Consider the following 21825-nt stretch of genomic DNA (forward strand, 5'->3'; position numbering starts at 1 on the left):
ATTTCAGGAGGCATACTGATAAGTAAACATACTGTATAATTACTTTGTGGTATGTGCCTTAATAGAGTAAATGCAGAATGAAATAGGAGAGCGATTGGGTCAGTTTTTTTTTTTTTAAGATTTTATTTATTCATGAGAGAGAGAGAGAGAGAGAGAGGCAGAGGCAGAGTCACAGGCAGAGGGAGAAGCAGGCTCCATGCATGGAGCCCAACGTGGGACTCAATCCTGGGTCTCCAGGATCATGCCCCAGGCCAAAGGCTGCACTAAACCGCTGAGCCACCCAGGCTGCCCCCGGGTCAGGTTTTTTTTTTTTTAAGATTTTATTTATTTTAATATTTTTTAAAGATTTTATTTATTTATTCATGAGAGACACAGAGAGGGGCAGAGACACAGACAGGCAGAGGGAGAATCAGGCTCCCTTTGGGGATCCTGATGTGGGACTCAATCTCAGGACCCGAGGATCACGACCTGAGCCAAAGGCGGATGCTCAAGCACTGAGCCACCCAGGCATCCCAATTGGGTCAGTTTTGAGGGGAGGTTCTGAGAAGTTTTCTGGTGGGAGTGAGGTCTAAATTGGAATTACCAAATTAATTAATTAATTAATTTCTAATTGATTACCAAATTTTGGTAAATTAGAAATTACCAAAAGAAGAGAAAGGGGAAGGGTCTTGGCCTGAGGTCTCAAAGCAAAGGGAATAGCAGTGTTTAGGTCTGAGAAGAGAGAAATAGCACTTTCCTTGGTCTGCAAATAGGAATTTAGCATGGTGGAGTGGATAGTTAAAGATAGGGGCAGCCCGGGTGGCTCAGTGGTTTAGTGCCACCCTCAGCCCAGGGCCTGCCTGATTCTGGAGACCCAGGATCAAGTCCCAAGTCGGGCTCCCTGCGTGGAGCCTGCTTCTCTCTCTCTCTCTCATGAATAAATAAATAAAATCTTGAAAAGAAAAAAAAAAGAAGGTGGCATAAGGCCTCAGGTTAGGATTTGGGGCTATTTGAAATTTAGGGGCAATAAAGATTAGCAATGGAGTTAAGAAGCTAACGAACAGAATTTGTCACTTAAAAAAAAAGTTGGGGGAAAGGGAGATGGGGTTGGAAATGGGAAGCAGAAACCAAGCTGTGAAAGGCAAAGAAGAAAGAAAAAAGTTAAAGGACTTTCAAAACATGAGAACTTTTTTTTTTTTTTTTATGCAGTGGTCTGCCTTTGAAATACATGATTCTTTCTCATCAGAGCCATTTAAACTGAGGATGAGCAACCATTTGTCAAGGATATTGTAGAGAGAATTCAGGCATCCCAAGGGATAGCAGGATCTTTAAGGTTCTTTCCTGTTCTGAGATTTTGAAGGTTTCTGATTATATGATCTATTAGTAATGAAAAATGACACACTGAAGGAAGACACTATAGTGTCTTCCTGACTCTGCCATTGGCTTGCTGTGAATCCTTAGGTTGGCCATTCTTCCATTCCAACTCCTTTTCTTGTGTATGACATTGGAGGGACTTAGATTTTCCATGTAGCAGTTCTTACTGTAGCATTCTAGTAGTGATATGTTCTTTCCCTCATTCAACATTTACTAATTGGAATTCTTTTGTAAGACACTATTGTCACTTCTCATTTATTTATTAAATCATTTACTTCTATCAATATGGATTTATGGATACTTATTCTTTGGATTATAATCCATTATTTGTTCAGATTATTGCAGTTTTGGCCACTGGAAGACCTGGATTTTAATGTTACAGAGTACAAAAGAGTTCATTGATAGAGTTTCAGATTCCATGTAGCAACTAATATTTAAGAAACTATCCCTTGTTGAATTTGGTGTAGTTATCTTAGTATATGTGCTGCCGAAGCGAGCACTGGTGTAGTTATCTAAGAAGAACCTCCACTGTTATCTGAAAAGGCTGTTAATAGAATCCACCCTTCCCTAATACTTTTCTCCATGTATTTCAATGAAGACAACATATTGCAACTGGTTGAATACAGAAACAGATAGGATAATCCTCTGTTTTCTTATTAACACAACCAAATTAAAAAATTTGTAAAAATAGAAACAATGTTACTCTTCTCATTTATTTTTTATTTTATAAAATGTTATTCCTTTTTACAATATAAGGAGTTTATTATCTTTAAATGAATTAATAAATATTTTTAAATGTCCCCTTTAATTTTTGTTTGGTAAATATCTATAGATACAACCCACAAAAACCAACTTCTTTGTGTTTCTTAATGATATTTAAGAGTTTACATGGGTCCTAAAACTGAAAAGTTTGAGAACAACACTTCAGAGCTATATTTATTTATTTATTTATTTATTTGGGCTATTTTTAAATGATAATATTATCATGGTCAACCCTTTTTAAATTCACAGATGATGTGATAAAAGATGGCCAACTTTGGTGGTTATCTGTGGAAAATTTTGTTTTTCCATGAAGCAGTCATTGTATATTTGAAGGAATATACAAATGCATGGTTTAATTTTAATATTAGCCTATGTCTTTTTTTTTTTAAGATTTTATTTATTTATTCATGAGAGACACAGAGAGAGGCAGAGACATAGCCAGAGGGAAAAGCAGGCTCCCGGTGGGGAGCCTGATGTGGGACTCGATCCCAGGACCCTGGGGTCACGACCTGAGCCAAAGACGGATGCTCAACCACTGAGCCACCCAGGTGCTCCAGTGTTAGCCTATGTCTTAAAGTCCATCCAATTAGTTCCAAAGTCAAAAACCGTATGAAAGGTCATAATTAGAAGTTTGTTTTGACACAGTGTCTGATATGTATCAGTCAGTAGATATTTGTTGGTTGCATGAATAAACATTGACATTTGTTATTTTTTCTCTAAAAATCCAGATTAGCAATGAAATTGAGAACTTAATAGAAGAATCCACAAAACCAGCAACTGAGCAGATTGCAGAATTCAGTATCCACCTTTTGGGAGAGCAATTCAGTGAAGAGCTACAGGATCCCTCCAACTTGCACCACCAGCATCTTGTAGAGGAGTTTATTTCAGAGGTGGGTGATTTTTTGGTTTGTTTTTTCTTTGTTTCTCTTCTCTCTTTCTTTCTTTTTTTTAACTAACAAGACTTTTTATTGGGGTTGTAAATTTCCCATATTCACAAGACTGGTTAAATGTAGGTTAAGGAATCAGGCTCTCCTTCTACATGGTTCGGAGGGTTGTGACATAGCCATTTCTTCAGAAAACTCGTATAAAAATCACAGAAAGACAGATGAGTTATTTAATTGAGGCAAAACCTGACACACCTTGCCATCTGCTAACAAAGGCATACTGGTTCCAAACTTCTGCTGCACAGCCAAAAAAGAATGTGTTCACTGGCATGGTTTTAACTTGACAATATTTGGAGAAATGAATGTCTTTAAGAAACTACACGCAGTGTACTGTTTTTCTTGAAGGAACATTAAATTTAATTTCTTTTGATTTCCTACTTAATATTATTTTTCTAAATTGAAAATATTTAGGCAGTTAGCACATGAGTAGTACATAGTACTGGTTCAAAAGGACAAAAGAGTATCCAGTGAAAGGTAAATTTCCCTCCTATCTCTGTTCCTTGGTTGGAGGTATTTAAAAAAAGGTGTTTCTTTAAGGAATCATGCCTTAGACTATCCTGCAATTTTACTTTCTGGAAGAATTCTATATAGGACTTGAACTCAAGATTCTTTCAGTCAGAAATGATCCATACTTGGCCCCCCTCTTGTGTGCCTTTGCTCTTGTGTAGTAAGGCATTGAGTGCTCATCTTCCCTTTCTGTCCAATGACAGGGCACATCATTTCTTTGTTTATTTCTTTTCCATTCCCTTTTGATGGGGTTCTCCTTGCCCAAGTTTTTCGATTCCATTATATTGGACTCATTTCCTTCTCTAGACACTACGTCTAGAGGAGAAAAAGAAATGTGCATCTCTCAGCCAAACAGCATCACTGCAGCCATCCGACATGGGGAGTGTAAGCCAGACGATTAATTTTCCTATGTATGTGGCCAAGTTGCAGGGCTGTATGGTATGTGGAAGAAATGTCAGCCAGGCCAGTGGCCACCTGGCATCAGATAGTGTCTTGGACCAGCTGTCTGTTCTCTCTGCTCTTGGAGTAAGGAAACTTAATAAGCCCGAGTGTTTAGATAAACAACTGCACTGAATGATATATTTAGAGGAAGTCTAATAAACATTCTGAAAAATATCTCTAACAGAGACTTTATGAGGTAGATAGCTCTTTGCTTGAGGTGATTTGGGGGTGATGAAGGGTCTGGGCCTACCATGAAATGGTTTCTTCTCTGGCATACTTCTATATCCTCATCCCCTTACCTGTAATGGAACATCTACCAATAGTCACTTCCTTGTGTAAAGCAGCAGAGTTAGAGGCTGTGTTTCTGAAAGGTTCTGTCACAGTGTTTAATGCAAATTGAAGGGATCCCTCTAACTCTCTCTCTTCAGGCACAGTCACAGGGATTGCTCCTTTAATATTATTTCCTAGGTAATAGTATACAAAGACATTCAGGGGTAAAGAAAGCCAGCTTGGAGAGGATTGAGGTTCAGAAGCAATTACTTTTTTTTTTTTAATGAGCAGAGTAGGATAAGCTTGGGACAACATCAGTTATGACGTCAGAGAGAGAAAGATAAGCATGATAGGTTTAGGAACATTGATACCTGAAGATAGCCACAGTATTAACACAGTGTCCTTGCATAGTGCCTTATGTTCTCTGCAGGCTGTTTTAAGTCTTTTAGCTCGCAGCAGCCATGTGGGTAAGCGTCTCTATTTTATAGATGAGGCCCAGGAGGCCAAGTAAATGGTTACTAGTCCTTTCAACCTCTAGGAGTAGAAGGGAAAATCAAGTCTCCTCTTTCCCTTCAAAGTGTTCCTTCCTTTATACGAAATAGAATTACCTTAATTTTAGTTCAGGTGAAAAGTTAAAGCAAGCTTCACAGTTTTTCCAGTCCGGTACCAATTCTGTAACATTTTTATCATGAGGCAAGGGCATTTTTAACAAGAGGCATGTAATTCATTGGGAAGAATATGGGCTTTGATATTAGAAAGATTTAGGGTTGAATAAATTCTGATTTAGTCACTTACCAAATGCATGACCCTGGACAAATTTGTTGACATCTCAATTTTCTCATATATAAAATTGAGAAAATATGGATCTCTTGACATTATTGCAAAGATTAGAAGTATTGTTTTAAAGCACCAGGCACACAGAAGTCATTCAATAAATTATACCTAGGGATCCCTGGGTGGCGCAGCGGTTTGGCGCCTGCCTTTGGCCCAGGGCGCGATCCTGGAGACCCGGGATCAAATCCCACGTCGGGCTCCCGGTGCATGGAGCCTGCTTCTCCCTCTGCCTATGTCTCTGCCTCTCTCTCTCTCTCTCTCTCTGTGTGACTATCATAAATAACAAATAAAAAAATAAATAAATTATACCTATTATTAATCTTGATGTTAATAAAGTGGAATGATTCTTTCAAGTGGACACCTGTACAGTAGCTAACTAGATGTGATGACTTAGAATTCTTGTATGTGATTAGATTCAAGAGATGACAAAACCCAAAATGAGATGGGTACAGCAATAATAATAACATACAGTTGCATAACATTTTGCAGTTAATGGAATACTTTTAGGTACATTATTTTAATCTTAGGAAAACCAATATGGTTTTGGGGGCAGGGCAGTATCAGTTCTATAAAATAAGGCTTATGTACAGTTACTTTGCCAACAGAAACAGCTGAGACTAATTCATTTTTGGATTCCTATCCTGCAAGATTCCATCTCCACTTTCATTTTACAAGAATTATGGTGTTTCTGTCTTTCCTCTAAGAGAATAAAACAAGGCAAATTATCATAGCTATAGAGTTAACATGGGTTGAGATGTTTTATCCTTACAGCATTGAGATCTTCAGTGAACAATGATTTTTTAAAAATCCCACTCTCCCAGGGCACCTGGGTGGCTCAGGTTACACGTCTGCCTTTGGCTCAGGTCATGATCCCAGGGTCCTGGGATCAAACCCTGCATCAGGCTCCGGGCTCAGTGGGGAGTCTGCTTCTCCCTCTTCCTCTGTCTGCTGCTTTGCCTACTTGTGTTCTCTCTCTCTCTCTCTCTCTGTTAAATAAATAAATAAAATCTTTTAAAAAATAAAAATCTCACTCTCCCAATGATATCAAGACTTGGTTTTAAAAGCAGATTCCCAGAAATGTTTCCAAAGTCCACTAACAGCTTCTTTCCTTGATTCTGGCATTGGCTCAAGAGTGACTAATCTGGTGAGATGTCACCTTCTGAAATGTGGGTTGTGTTCACTATTCACTGTTAAAATATGTATTTATGCATAACCTGACTATTTTTAGATTTTTAGTCCAGGTAGCTTTCTTTCTCTCCCTCCAGTCACTAAGCTCATATTGATTTACATGGCTGGATTTTAAAGACTCAGTGATAAAATGGGTCCTGTAGGTGCGATGCTCATAAATTGATTTTTTGACCAGGTACCTGGTCACTCCTTCATAACCTCCTTCATGACATCCAGTCAGCAGTGCGTCTCTCCTGGGGGCTGAGTTCAGCTTGTGGATTAGTTTCTAATGTTGACTTTATTCACAGTTCCTTGTGTTGTAGGAACAGGAAACAGATGCCATCAGAGTCTTTACACTTACAGAAAACGAACACTTGACTACTTGACTATTTGTCCGTGGGTATGCTGCACCCAGATTTCGAATCCAAACAATCACATTTAAAAATGTTATTATAGGACAGGCTCGGTGGCCCAGCGGTTTAGTGCTGCCTTCAGCCTAGGGTGTGATCCTGGAGACCTGGGATCGAGTCCCACGTCGGGCTCCCTGCATGGAGTCTGCTTCTCCCTCTGCCTGTGTCTCTGCCTCTCTCTCTCTCTCTCTCTGTGCCTCTCATGAATAAATAAATAAAATATTTTTTTAAAAAAGTTATTATAGCTTTTTTTGGAAACAAATGCTATTTTCCTACATTTTATCCCATAAGGAAAAAACAGTGCTTTGTCCATAAGAAGTTGCTTTTCATAATTTGGGGAAAAAATCAATATTAAAGTACATTGAAACCTTAAAAGACAAAATGTAAAAGAAAAATATGATAAAGTTGTATTAAAAACTGTTTTCTAACATTGTTAACAGAATTTTCTTATGTAACCTTCTGATCACTATGTATCTGTATACGTGTACAAGCTTCTAGTTATAGGGTGCTTTATACTCACCTCTTAAAGGCAGAATTTTCTGTGCATTTTTTCATACTTCTTCATAGCTATAAATTTTATTTTTATTTTAACAGGTTGAAAATGCATTTACTGGGTTACCAGGCTATAAGGACATTCGTGTACTTGCCTTTAGGTAAATAGACCCTAAAAATGTACATGTTCCATAGCACTCTTCATTTCAATGTAATATGTTTCTATATTTATTATGTATGCTGTAACAACAAATGATTTGAATGCTTTAATTCAATATTATTTCTGGTAAATGTTTATTCTTAATGACAGTTTTTCAGGAGGGGGAGCTGAGTTAGAAAAAGGCAAAAGAATATATTCAAGGAGACATACTGTTAGGCAGGATAAGAACTTAGGGATTCCTGTTCCCAGCTTGCTGCTGACAAGTTACACTGCTTTTACTTGGCACTGACAGGAGCCTGAAGTCTGATTACATATGATCTTGGCTTCCTACTGAATCTTGTCAATGTTCTACTGAGGTGACTTTGACATCCTACTGTAAGGCCATTCTGGAGAGGATGCATTTGTCTTCATTTCAAACATAACAGTTCTGAGTAAATCAGAGACCTCTTTTTAAGACGTTTCTTCTCTGCTTAAAGCAGCATAATATTTGTGAACGTTTACTGAGTGAACACTTTGTATTGGGGTGTCATATTCCTGAGCGAACTTAATCAGAATAAATATTATTATCCAAACTCATTTTGCATAGAGCAAACAGGTTTAAAAGGATGAAGTATTAGCCCAAAGTCAGAGAGCTTGTAAATTAGCAGTGGAAAAGAGATTTTGAAACTGGGTAGCTGACTTTACAGCTCTTACTCTTAAGCCCCATGCTAGACTCAATATTCTGAAGGTTTGGGGCATTTGGAGGATAGTTGTGGCCCAGCTGTAGGATGCAGGGAAGCACGAGTAGGGGTGTTGTGTAACTTCACCACTTAAGCAGTAGTGCCAACATCTTAACTTTGGCATATTCTCTTACCACAACTTCTGGGTTTACCAGAAATAACAGCAAGTGCTTGCATAGCGTTTACAGTGTGCCAGGCTTCATATCTATATGACTCATTAATTCCCAACAGCTATGCTATGAGGTAATTATTATTATCCTCATTTTTTTTTCTAATAAGGACACTAGAGGACAGGGAATTTCAATAATTTACCCAAAGACACTCAGCTGGTTATCTGCGCAGGGGAGAGGGGAAGCAGGGTAAATTGACTCACCACCTACTCTCCCACCATAACCAGTCTCCCCAGTTCAACCTTAGCACTTCTCATAGAATACTGCTTCCACTTGTGACTAAAGTTCATATGAGAACCTAACAACATGACGCCTTTGAAGACCTCTCTCATTTGGCAGCACATGAAAGGTAGCGCCTTTAGGAACCAACTTCCCTGGATTCAAATCCTGCTTTTGGTGCTTCTTGCTGGATGATTTTAGATAAATGATCAAGTTTTAATGTCTTATTTGTATAAAAAAGATAAGTTATTATTAATTCTGCTATATTAAAAATACTTTTGAAATACTTTGGGTAAATTATGTAGTTTCTTTGTTCCTCAATTTTTTTTTACCTGTAAAATGGGGATTCTAATGGTCCTTAATAATCTTAATGAGGATTGAATGAATTAATTTATGTAAAATACTTAGCACAGTTTTTTGGCACATGAGAAGATCTATTAAGTGTCTATTACATAAAAGAAATAAATATTAAGGCCATGCAGTATCCTAGAGGTCAGTCCTGACATTCTCAATCCCTTAGCATCTTTCTGTATAACATCTTTTCATTTATTTTAAATTACACAACACATTGTCTACCAAAAAAAGTTTTCCCAAGTTTACTAGCTGCTAGCAACTGGAGTCCTCTGCTGATCTACTGCAAAAAGCTTTTTTATGAAGAGAAAACCTTATTATGAATGGTTTAAAAAGTATTTTAAATACAGTTTAAAGATAATAAATATTATCAGTTTTAAAATGGAATCTTTTCTCCTTTGTTTGCTTCCTTCAATCTACATGACTTTGTCAACATCTAATACTATGCAAGCATTTTGATTTAAGGAAACATTTTAGAGGAAATATATTAAGAACTTGCACTTTGATGAATGATATGACAATTATAACTGTTTTAAACTCTACTTAACACTTTCAATTTTTATTTTCAGGTCCCCCAAGGAAAATGGCAGGTAGAGTACTTTTTGGCACTTTTTATAGTCCATTGATTGAAAAGGTAGTTTAGAAAATATGATAGCCCTAGGCCCAAGGGAGCATGGCTCAATTCTTTTATTAGTTCCAATATTAGCACCCATCTCCTTACAGATTGGGGGTTGGCAAACGTTTTTACTTAAGGGGCAGTTAGTAAATATTTTAAGCTTTTCAGGTCGTGCCTTCCTTGTTGCAACTACTTAACTCATCCATCAGATGAATGTAGATATGGGTAATACACTGAAAATGAATGAGTCTGGCTATATTCCAGTAAAATTTATTTATGGAAACTGAAATATGAATTTCATGTAATTTTCACATGTCACAAAATATTGTTCCTGTTTTGATTTTTTCAACTATTTAAAAATATAAAATTTATGACTCCTAGACACTGGGCTAGGTTTAGCTCACAGGTTGTAGTTTATAAGACCCCTGTCATGGACTGTTGACTGTCAAGTATTTTTAAATGTTGCGTTACACTTAATTTAAAATAGGAATAAAACTTTCCATTAATGTAAATACTTCCAAGTATATTTTGTCATTGAATAATATAATCAAGTGTCACTTTAAGTGGTAAATGAAGGGGAGATTGCTGATCTCTATAATAGTTCATTTGCAAAAACAACTGGTCTCTGTAATTTCTTAGAAAATGCATAGTATAAAAACAGCATACCCTTTGTATGGAGGTTGCTTGTCGGTTTTTGCTTTTGGATTCAAATTTATTTAAGATTCATTTTCTCTTAAATTGAAAAGTATAATATGGATTTATGAATCAAATTCATGTGTTAATTATATACATGTTTAGACATACAGTAATCCTACTTCACTGTAGTATTTTATATTTGAAAAGAGCTTTCTGACCTCTTCATTTCCATTTATATTATTCAAGCAAGTGTTTACTACATGCCTACTAATTGGACAAACTCTATGCCTACAGAAATTAATAACTCTTGGTTTATTTCCTCTAGGAACAGACAATCTAATGAAAAGTGCTTTAGAGATATGTCAAATTACTGATTCTTTTTATTTTTTTCATTTTTATTTTCTTAATATCCCTGTGAGGTAGTGAAAATAAGGATTAATATTCTTTTTCCTTCTGGAGGTGAGGATATTTTGCCTGAGACAGACAAACTGATTTGCTATAAGTTACATGACTAGAAGGTATGAGATATTTTGACCCAGGTAACCAGAATTTTGGTTTCTGTACCCTTAGTATATGTAAACTGCTCTTTGTGCATATATTATGGATATATGTGTTGATGACTTAGTCCTCAACCAAAAGGCCTGTTTAATTGTTCTCCTCATGGCATGATTAGAATGTTAAAACAACCCAAACTCTCATGTTAACCCTATGACCAAAAGCATGATATCTAGTTACTGAGTGCTAAGTCCTCTATAGGAACACAGACAGCAATATGAAGCCACTAGATTTTATGATAGAATTATTAACCTAGGTAGTTTCCAAATTGTTCAGTATTGTCAAGTATTAGTCAGCTGATGTAATTGATTCATAACTTTTTGATATATTCTGAACTGTGGATGAATCAATGTGTGGCACCTAATAGTTCATTTATATAATACAGATATATATATATATATATATATATATATATATATATATAACCACTCTCTCTCCATAAGCATTTATATGTATATGAAAATTTCTATTTGCTTTGTACTTTTCAAGGTGCACACATTAAGTTAGTAGGTTATGCATTTGATATGAGTCAATACTGTATCTGCCTGGTATACTTCAAAACTTCAGCTCCAGGCTTTGAAAGTGTGTGCCTTCTTTCTTATAGAGAAATATCTGAGTTTCTCTGAAATATCTTTATTTTGGTTGATCTTAATGAGAGGTGATAACAGTTATTTCTTATGTTGAAAATCTGCACAAGTCAAACAGCGATCAAGACATTTGAGGTAAGAGAATAAGAAAGGGTAAATTTCACCTCCACCTGATTGATGTTTCTGGAAATAGCTGTCAGAAGGAGAAACTTTCCTTTATATAGCAGCTGTTTTAGTCTCGTTTAGAAGACGGAAGATGATGATACAATGGTAGCTGGTTAACTCAGAGGTGCTAAGTGCGGAGAGCCAGCACAGCTTTCTTCAATCAGATCGTGTTTTGTTTTCCAATGTGCATGCTGCTTCTTATGTACTTCCTTGGCCTCTTGGCTTTCTTTTATTCTGTCCCTCATCCTGAGGTGCCTCTCTGCTACACTTACTATGCCAGACCTCAGTCTGTTTTGGGTCATAGTGACATTCTCAGCTCCCAGAATAGATGGTTTCTTGATAGCTTAACCACTTCTTTGAGTTCTCTTTCCAGGACAAAAACATGGTAATGAATTGCAGTATATCTCTGAGACACTTTATCTTCTTTAATGAATTTATCCTTGCTAGACAAGATAGTCTTTAATAGAAGTGTTATTTTTATATGCCCAAGAGAAATGTTGGGAGACAAATTATATTTTGTCAATAAAGAATAAGGCCAGTAATCTAACCCAGACTGCTTGGTTTGCGCAGATTTCTTGATCCAGGAATATTTTTCTTGATTTTTTCCCCTATGATATTTAAAAGTCATGCAAGGCACATGGAAGACTCCCATTGAAGCTTTGATTCTCCTTGTCTGATTTGCTACATAGCATAGGAATGAACTCAAGCACTGCGTGGCACAATCTGTTTCCTCCATTTTTTCCTTATCACTACTTTCTGTCTTAACATGAAATAGATTGTGCAGAGACCCCAAGAAGCTCACTCTGAAGATGTAGTCATGCTCAATCCCATCGAGTTTGGAAAGAGCATGCACTTCCTCAGGGTTGGGTTGTGGCTGGGAAGTATGTCTTTAAAATGATTATTCAGGGGGTGCCAGGGTGGTCAGCTGGTTAAGCATCTGTTTAATCATTGACTCACGTCATGAGCTCAGGGTCCTGGGATCCCAGCCCACATCAGGCTTCCTTAGAGACTTTTATATTTAGAGACTAAAAATTCTTCAGATTAAGTAGGGAGTATCATACTGTCATTTAGGTGGCACAAATTTAGTTGTCTTATCTGCCTACATTACTGAATAAAAGTGACCTTTTTTTTTTTTCAAAAGTATGTATTGAACTATTATGAGCCAAGCATTGTGCTAGATGCTTGGGACACATACTGTGTGGTGAGTTCTGACCAGTAGGTGTCCCTCTTACTGTTTTATTCTACTTCAGGGTCATCATTTGGTTATTTTAGCATATTTTTCTGAATTTATTTCTTTACAAAAGAAGATCAGGAATTACCCATCAATCAATATATTCTGGCATGAAAAATTAAGAGACTTAAACAAGTTCTAGAATAAGCTGATATCTTACCACTTTGTAGAACATCTGGATATGAAAATATTCAGTTACTACTTTGTTTTTTTTCAATATTATTTATTTATTCCTTACTGAGAGATACAGACAGAGGGAGAAGCAGGCTCCCCGTGAGGAGCCTGACTTGGGATTTGATCCCAGGACCCTAGGATCACCACCTGAGCCAAAGGCAGATGCTCAACCACTGAGCCACCCAGGTGCTCCCAGTTACTACTTTAAAGCACCCTAAACCACCCTATTAGAAGTGGTAGCTTATCAGATCTAGGAGGAAGATCTTCTAGAATTTACTCGAAGGCACTGGGGGCCTCTCAGTGCCAGATAACCATGCTGAACACTGGGGATAGAAACCTAAGGAGAAACTGAAAGGCAGTCACTTTAAACAAAATTTTTTTACAAAACCACAAAAGCTGTAATCAAAGAAAATATATATAAGTAAGTTCAGAGGGAAAGTGTATGCTTTGATTTAGGAATCATTTTCCTCCTAGAGAATGTCTAAAGGAAACAGATTGTTTCCATTGCCTGTCTATATTGAGTGTTTTATCTTTGGGAAGGTAGTGTTCTTTCCTCTGGAAGGATCTTGGTGTGACTTACTGGGTCCTGTTTCAAATAGTTGTGTCTCATAGACTGGCAGGAAGCCACAGTGATGACTAGAGCAAAGCCGTCCTCATAGTGACTTTTTTTGGATTTAATTAAAAAAAGTTTTTTAGTTTAATTAAAGCTACTGAGAGTATGGTATAGTAGTTCAGAATACAGGTGCTGGAGTCTGGCAGGTCTGTGTTTAAATCTTGACTCTACCACTTACACATTTCAAAATTTTAGGCAGATCTTCTAACTTCTTTAAATTTCAGTTTCTTCAATAATAATCTGAAGATAATAAAACCTTTACAGGGTTATTTTGAAAATTAAATGAGATAGAGCATTTTACATTGTAAGCACTTTTAGTTGTTAGAGAAATCTGAATTAGAGTCTGGAAGGAGTATTTTTATTGGCTTAAACATTTTATTTTATTTATTTTTTAAAATACTTTATTTATTCATGAGAGACATAGAGAGAGAGAGGCAGGGACACAGGCAGAAGGAGAAGCAGGCTCCATGCCTGGTGTGGGACTCGATCCTGGAACTCTAAGATCATTCCCTGGGCGTGAAGGCAGGAGCTAAGCTACTGAGCCACCCAGGGATCCCTGATTAAACATTTTATAATCTGGTGTTATTTCTCCAAAAAGGTTATTTAAGAAAATGTCAAATGACATGTCAACTACTATTTATTTATTTTTACTTTACCCTTTATTCTAAGAAATCTCTTTGTTTTCTCATGGAAACATAAGATAGTGAAAAAGCCCAATATGACAATTACTTGTTAACTCATCAAGGTTTTATTCAACTCATTAATGAAGGAGCCAGAGGAAAAATGAAAGCAAGTTTGTAGAGCATTTGAAAAAAAGAAATTTATATAGTCAATTTGGACAATAGTTTAATGGATTGATTAAAGAATTAGGGTAGTAAAATCAAACTTTGGAATCATCATTGCTACCAGGCCAAAAAAAAAAAATGAATCACATCTAGTTTTATTGCAGTTTTAGTATCAAACTTTATAGGACTGTAAATGATCTGGACTATCAAACAAAATTAAGTCTCCTCAGAGACTTAGATAAACTGTCATATTAGAAACTATTCTAGCATGATACTAAAGAAATAAATCACAAGTCATCAATTTGCTTTATTTCCAAGTATTTCATATTTTCCTTTCCTGACAACTATGTTTTAGTTCATAGTAATTAAGCCTCTTCATTGCTTTACCACCCTCCTCCTGTTGTGGAGTACATAGTCTATCTAACAGCAGGAAGAAAGATATATGAGAGGATTACCCATTGTTGGGTGGAGTTAGATGATTTTGTTTTAAATTAGGGAGGAGAAATGCTAATAGGGAAAGAAGGAAGCAGGTTGATGGTGGAGAGGAGCTATTGGCTCTGAGGGAGGAAAGAAGGGATGAGAATGGTGGGGAAGATTGTGTTCACATATTCTGCAGGGTTGTCTCTATGACCTCCTTAGAACTTTTTCCATGTTCCTAGGGCTGTGAACCTCTGCTGTCTAGGAAGCAGGAGAGGATGGCAAAAGGTCCAGAGTCTGCGGAGAATTGTGGTAGAATCCGTGCTTTTTGAGACCACCCTTCCCCTCCCCATGGGTGCAGTGTTGTACTCCATGGGTTCAAAGCTCCTTTCTTTGTGCTCCTTAGCGGGGCCTAATGTGTTCTCTCTTTTCATCCATAGCGGCATAGATGTTCACTATGCAGTTACCTTCAATGGTGAGGCCATTGGCAATACCACCTGGGACCTAATTAGCCTTCATTCCAACAAGGTGGAAAACCACGGTCTTGTGGAACTGGATGATAAGCCCACTGCCGTTTATGCAATTAGCAACTTCAGAGATTATATTGCTGAGACACTGCATCAGAATTTTTTGCTGGGGAACTCTTCTTTGAATCCAGATCCTGACTCCCTTCAGCTTATCAATGGTGAGTTGATATCCATCATAAAGTCCTTGTACACCGTTAGTTTCTTTTCCAATATACTTTGGTGAGAACTAATTTCCTTAAATATATGTGGTTCTGAGCATTGTCCAGACTGCATGAGAAAGGAGCCATCCTGGTATGAATGAGCTGTGGCCATACAGCTATGTTGGATAGATCAATCAGGAGCTCTTTAGGATATATGTAGACAAAAGGCCACAAAGAGTGGAGAAAGTAGAGAACAGCATGACATTTAGAAGTAGTGTAGGGAAATGGGAGCAAAATGTAAGAAAAAGGGAAATAGAATATGCAAGTATGAGTTGAAACAGGTTATAGTGCTGCCAGGCCAATCGACACATTAATTCTCCATGGGCACATCAACTGGTATAAAGACTTAAAAGCCAGAGAATGGAAGACAAAGAGTAGCTCAGGAAAGTTCAAGGAAGATCCTGGTCACAGAAGAACTGATAATGGGTGGTAGGCAAAATCCCAGAGAATCCAGTACCAAGTGTGAATTCAGAGAGCTGGAGAGATCCAGTTATGATATGAAATCAGCAGGTGGATCTGGGATCATCAAGGAGGGGTTGACTATGGATTTAGAGTCTAAAGAGTGGCCTAGTTAATCTCAGACTGAAGTTTACCAAGAATCTGTTTACTAGGGATGCCCGGGTGGCTCAGTGGTTGAGCGTCTACCTCCGGCCCAGGGTGTGATCCTGGAGACTCGGGATCAAGTCCCGCATCGGGCTCCCTGCGTGGAGCCTGCTTCTCCCTCTGCCTGTGTCTCTCATGAATAAATAAATAAAATCTTAAAAAAAAAATCTGTTTACTAGTGTTGCAACCGTTTAACTCATCAGGGACATGGTATCCTGTTAAATTACTTACTACTTCATCTTTACTTCTTTATGATTTCTTCACTCATGGGTAGTTTAGCTTTTAAAATTTTACTGAAATGATTGCATGGGAGTAATACCAGCTGCCAAACCAGGAAAATTAATGAATGAGAGGCAATACTAACAATGATGCATTTTTATAGCCTCTTCATTTCCCACATTTTCTTAAGAGAAAAGAGTTTGTATCTTTTCAGACAGCTATCCCCTTGGCCTCTGTGTGTATATGTGTGTGTGTAAATAAATACAAATATGAGAGAGAGAGAAAGAGAGAGAGAGAGAGAGAAAAGACAGAAAAAAACTTTAACAAAATTTTACTATGTATAAAATACATTTACTTCCTATAGAAGATATTTTTTGAGGGCTGAACTAAAACTTTAAATCGCTTTTCAGTTATTTTGGCTACTAAACTGATGTTTTCTTAAAATGACAGTGTGCTAAGACAGGACCACAAAGTGGCCTGACTTCAGATGGCTTATATAGTGGAGAAACTATTTTGTTTTTTAATTAATTTATTTATTTTAGAGAGAGAGAGAGAGAGAGCATAAGCAGGGGGAAGGGCAGAGGGAGAGAAGAAAAAGAGAATCTGAAGCAGACCTCCTGCTGAGTGTGGGGCTTCATCTCACCATCCTGAGATCACGGCCTGAGCTGAAGCTTAGAGTTGGAAGCTTAACCAACTGCACCACCCAGGTTCTTCTAAAGTGGAGAAACTCTTTCTTCATGGATGATAGTGCTATTAGGCTATCGGTTCTAAAACACCGGGGAACCTTTGTATTTTAGAGCAGTGCAGGTATCCTGGGTGTACTTTCTCATCGTTGTATCTTGTTAGAAAACCTGAGCCAGATAAAATAGTGAAAAGAGAAGGGGCTTGTTACAATCTGAAGTTGTTGGAGTCCTTTTGGCAAGGCTAGCTTAGACTAGCTGGGAGCTACCTAAGGGGACAGCAAATAGTCAGAAAGTCCCAGGAATCTGGATATTGGGATCAGAGAAAAACATATAAGCTAGGAGGTCATGACCTGAAGGAGCTGGGAACCTAAACTGAGCATAAGGTATAGACACCAAGTAACGAGGGTAGTGGGAGAATGACCTGGAGGCTAGGGTATGCAACAGGCAAAGTGAGATTGTTTAGGAAACTAAATCCACATATAGCATAGGAAGGTCTTCCTTTTATGTAGAGCCTTATAGTAGAGCTACCTCTTAGAAGGTGTCCTAAAAAGGAGTTTAACAACTGAGAATTTCTAAGTAAATTTAACAAAAACTTTAGAATATACAGGAGAAACTAATTCAGGTGCTTTATCTTTCATTAGATGTATGTTTCAATTGCACAGAACTTTTGTCTCTAAAATCTATTTCTATTGTCCTGCCAACTTAGAATGCTGAAAGACTTCAGTTTTCGAGACCTGGTCATTTCTTAAAGATGTATCATCCTTTCCAGGTGCTAATTTTCCATAGAAGACAAGATCATGGTATATACAACTGAAAGAGAGTTTTGGGAAATACTTAAAGAGGGTTTTTGGCTTCTCATTGGCCTCTTTATGTCAGGCCAGTGGTAACAGATGAATAAAAAGAGATTCTGCTTCTATATTAGGTGGATATACCAGACCAAATCCTTTTTTTTTCTTTAGCTTTTATAGATTCCCTCTCCCCTTCAGGCAAAATCAATTTCTTCTTTGTATCCCATACATTGTATATATATCCCTCACATCATTTTATAATTTGTATTTATCTCTCTGACATAGGGAATACTTACACAGGAAAAACTTGGCTTTATGTTATAGTCTCAACTTTATCAAAGTCTGTAATAACTAAGCAAGGATTCAGGAAGCCTTTGCTGAATTAAGTTTTATAATCTACTGTCTTACCTTTTTTGCTCTTCAATGTTGGTAATAGTGATAAACTCTCTGGTGTCCTAGCCCATTTTTCAAGGATACTTTTCTTTCAGAAAAGAAATAATTTTTCTTTATCTTCTCCATTCTTAGCAATCAAATAAGTTGAGATTTCAGTTTAACTTCCTTATTAAAATGAAAATAAAATTAAAAACATCTGCTTCACAGGAATCTTGAAAAGAGTAAACAATGCTTGAAAGAAGAAAAAGAAATAACAGGAATATTTTAAGTGTAATAATGAGAATATTTTATGTTGGAATCTTATAAATGAGATAGATTGTGTTAATATTGATGCAGGACCCAGAGAGGGTCTCACAGGACCAGTCAAAGAGGGTCCTTGGCGACACACACAGGCTAGAAACCAAATATAAGCCGGCAGGAAGTGAGAGCAAAGTTTATTGAAGATATATATGGAGAGAGCAGTTACCAGACAGAGTATCTGGGAGACTCTGGAAAAGGAGAGTCTTGTTCTTTGCTTTGCTGGGGTCTTGTCTTTGCTGGGGTTTTCAGTGAAGATTGTCGTAGGGTGTACATGTTCTCTCAGGCATCTGGGAACCAACTGGAACAAGGACAAGGGTCCAGGTGTCCTCCACAAGCCACTTATTCCTTGGAGCCAGGGCGTCTTGGCATTGAGATGTCTAGTGCCCGTGGTCTGGAATACACATATGATGGCCTTGTCGAGTCATTCTCCCATAGCCCTTCCTTAGATGTTATCTATTGTGCTGGAAGGCTCTAAAAACATCATAACTTCTTGTCCTTACAAGGAGGACATACACTATTTGTTCTATGAGGCATGTATAAAGTGAAGATGCAGATCCTAGGGAGAATAGAAGCAGGAAAAAGAGCAAAAAGCAGATTTTGTGGAGTCCTTTAGTTTCCCTATCTCAATATAGGTAAAATAATGGAAAAGTAATAAACATTTTCTAAGCAAGTCTCCCGTATCTGTTGTGCCAAGATCTAAACCAGAAAAAGGAACAACTTGGTTTTTAGTTGTCCCTGAAACTCAAATACAGTAGTATCTCAACAAAATATGTTCCTTAATATTGTTCTTTCTTCAGTGAGAGGAGTTTTACTTCCTGAAACTGAAGACCAAGTTTGGAACACCCAAAGTTCAAGTCTTCAATCAACCCCACCATCCATTCTGGTAAGTATGTTTCTATGTTATATGCCTAGAATCAGGCCCTCAAACTTCTTTTCTTTATACACTCACCTGCTTACTTTGGCAGCATGAATTTCCTAAGCTGTTCCTGTTTCAAATATTTTCTTACATCATCCTTGGAACATCATTCACAGTTGTCAGCTCCAGAGTCCCAGGTATTGGTTCAGAAAATTTAAGCCTTCTGCAGTGGTTAAATGAAGTCTGCAGCAGTTAATTGCCAAGCTCTACATGTGGTATAAAACTTATTTATGGTTTATACTTGTTTGGTAATAATTAAGCCCTAAGTGTCCAATGAGTTGTCCTCTAAAAGTTACTCAGAAGTAGTTTTTATAGCCAAGACTGTACATTGATATACATAGGTACAGAGGATAGATTTGCATTCCAAGGATTGTATTGAAGAAAATTGTTAGACTCCAAAGCATATAGAATAGCTTGTGTATGGGAGAGAGAGAGAAGAATAAAAGTAGCAGCTGTCTGACAAATGACAGAGACTCAAAATCAGGCCTCCTTTTAATCTGTGCTGAAAACATTTCCATTCACACAGAAACATCGTGAAATGAATGTTCCTTTTTGTTCTTACCACTCAACTCCGCTGGGTGTTCCTTTATTCCTTCCAAACCTCCACTTGCCATTTCACCTACTAAGAGGCATCTAGTAGAAAAGAAAGTGGCTACCTTGAGTGTAGTTGAAACAACAGCATGGACACCTACAATCACAACACACACCTGCAGAGACTACCTGGTTATAAAGCATCCATGAATCTTTTGTTATCTCATAGAATAGTGGGACTCCCTTCTAATTCCCTACTCTTACTCTCTTGAGACTTTTCTGGCTCATAGAAGCTTTTTGAAATACTTGTTTCTTGATTTTAATCCTGCAATGAACATATACAAAGTCTGCCCCCAAATCACTTAGCCATTAATATATGCAGTCATTTCTCGTATTCTGTTGTAGAGCAGCTCAGTTTTGAAATGTGGTGTCACTGGAAGTACTCTTTTCATTGAGTTCCATATTGGAGAAAAAAGATTAGGGAGGATTCATAATACAGATTACATTATTTGGTGTTTATTCATTCACTTATTCATTCATTCAAGTATATTTATTTAGTACTTTTCATGTGCCAAGTGCTGGGGAAGCCGAGATGAATAAAGATGTGGGCTTGCTCTCAAGAAGTTTCCAGTCTGGTAGACAGACTTCTACACAAATAGGACTTCTGTGCTATCATAGAAGTCCATTCAGGATGCAGTGGCAGAGGATGGTGATTCACTGTGAACATGGCACCACTAGTCATTCCTTCTAATCATATTCATCTCAAGCTTCTCTAACCACAGAACTGTGATGATGAGATTTAGAATGTTGTTGTAAAGATAGGAATTTCAATATGAGCTGGAGGTTGTAAGCTGGAGACCAGCCAGCTGGATGTGCTTTGGGACCAAATTTTTAAAGAAGCCAACATTTAACAATCAGGTATTTTTGCAGGAAAATGCAGATTTCTAACTTCTTTTGAAAACTGGGAAGATCTGGTATTTAGTTTGGGTTTGGAAAGCGGCTGCTCCTTTACTGATGACAAGTACTGACTAAACTGGGCTCACATGGTGCCTATAATGTGGTTCTATTTGCATTAAAGGCAATCTCTCCATTTTTTGAATAGTGGTAATTGTGGGCCGTAACAAATTGAGGAGACAGTGGAATGTTAATGGATAATAATAAGGCATGAAAAAAAGAATGATTAGCTAGAAGTGTGTAGTTACTGGTTTTTCTTTTTTGGAGGGGGCAAGCTGTTAACATGATTTTGTTCTTTTATAGAAATGAGAATAATTTTTTAATAGATTGATTTTTAGGAATTATTTTAGAGGTAGGAATTTTGAGATATTGAATTTGACACTTTTTGGCATCCTAACTTGGAAAATCACATGTTGCACAGTATGCTTTCTATAGCACTAGCAAGCTTTTCAGTTGGCATTCACAGAAGTGAAACTTGGCCAGGATAAGTTAATATACTACATTGAACTAAAAGAAGAATTTTTGAGTTGAATTTGTTACTATGGGAACATCTATTCCTATAAAAATAAATGAAGTGCTATTGCTGGCACATATAGGTATACCTTTTACAATGTAAGAATACCATTTTTTAGGGGGCACGTATTTGGAAGAGATGGTCATCCTTATTTAAAAAGTCAAGTTGTAGGGTGCATGGGTGGCTCAGGCAGTTAAGCATCCGACTCTTGATTTCTGCTCAGTTGATGATCTCAGGTCGTGAGATTGAACCTTACCTTGGGCTCACACTCAGCATGGAGTCTGCTTGATATTCTCTCTCTCTCCCTCTGCCTTCGTTCCTCCCTCTGCTCATGTTGTCTCTCTCTCAAAATAAATAAATAAAATCTTTTTTAAAAAGTCAAGTTGTTTACTTTCACTGTTTATTTGGCTTATTTGTGGCTTGTATTTTATCAGAGATATTATGTATTGTTTCAATTTTTTATTGAATGAAAGGGCATTCATAGATATACTGAAATTGTGTATATTGTTTGAGGATTTCCTTTTCATTAAGGATTAAGCTGTTTTCCTGATGTGTGTCAGGTCGTAGGTTCTGTGTAGTAAAATTCAGTTTTTTCAGCATGGGTTAAAGAGCTTAGGCC

General features: G+C 37.3%; 1 protein-coding gene across 2 annotated transcripts in view; it reads left to right on the plus strand.

Annotated features, from left to right (window-relative positions):
• Positions 1-21825, plus strand: part of IMPG2 (interphotoreceptor matrix proteoglycan 2) — an 81648-nt gene that overhangs the window by 30744 nt on the left and 29079 nt on the right. For both annotated transcript variants that reach the window (XM_072811834.1, XM_072811833.1), the window contains 5 exons: positions 2844-3005; positions 7283-7341; positions 9369-9389; positions 15019-15263; positions 19089-19174. In XM_072811834.1, the coding sequence (XP_072667935.1) occupies positions 2844-3005; positions 7283-7341; positions 9369-9389; positions 15019-15263; positions 19089-19174 (573 nt within the window). The remainder of the gene's footprint in view (positions 1-2843; positions 3006-7282; positions 7342-9368; positions 9390-15018; positions 15264-19088; positions 19175-21825) is intronic.

Source organism: Canis lupus, chromosome 35 (assembly GCF_048164855.1).
Source record: "Canis lupus baileyi chromosome 35, mCanLup2.hap1, whole genome shotgun sequence".
Lineage (NCBI taxonomy): Eukaryota > Metazoa > Chordata > Mammalia > Carnivora > Canidae > Canis > Canis lupus.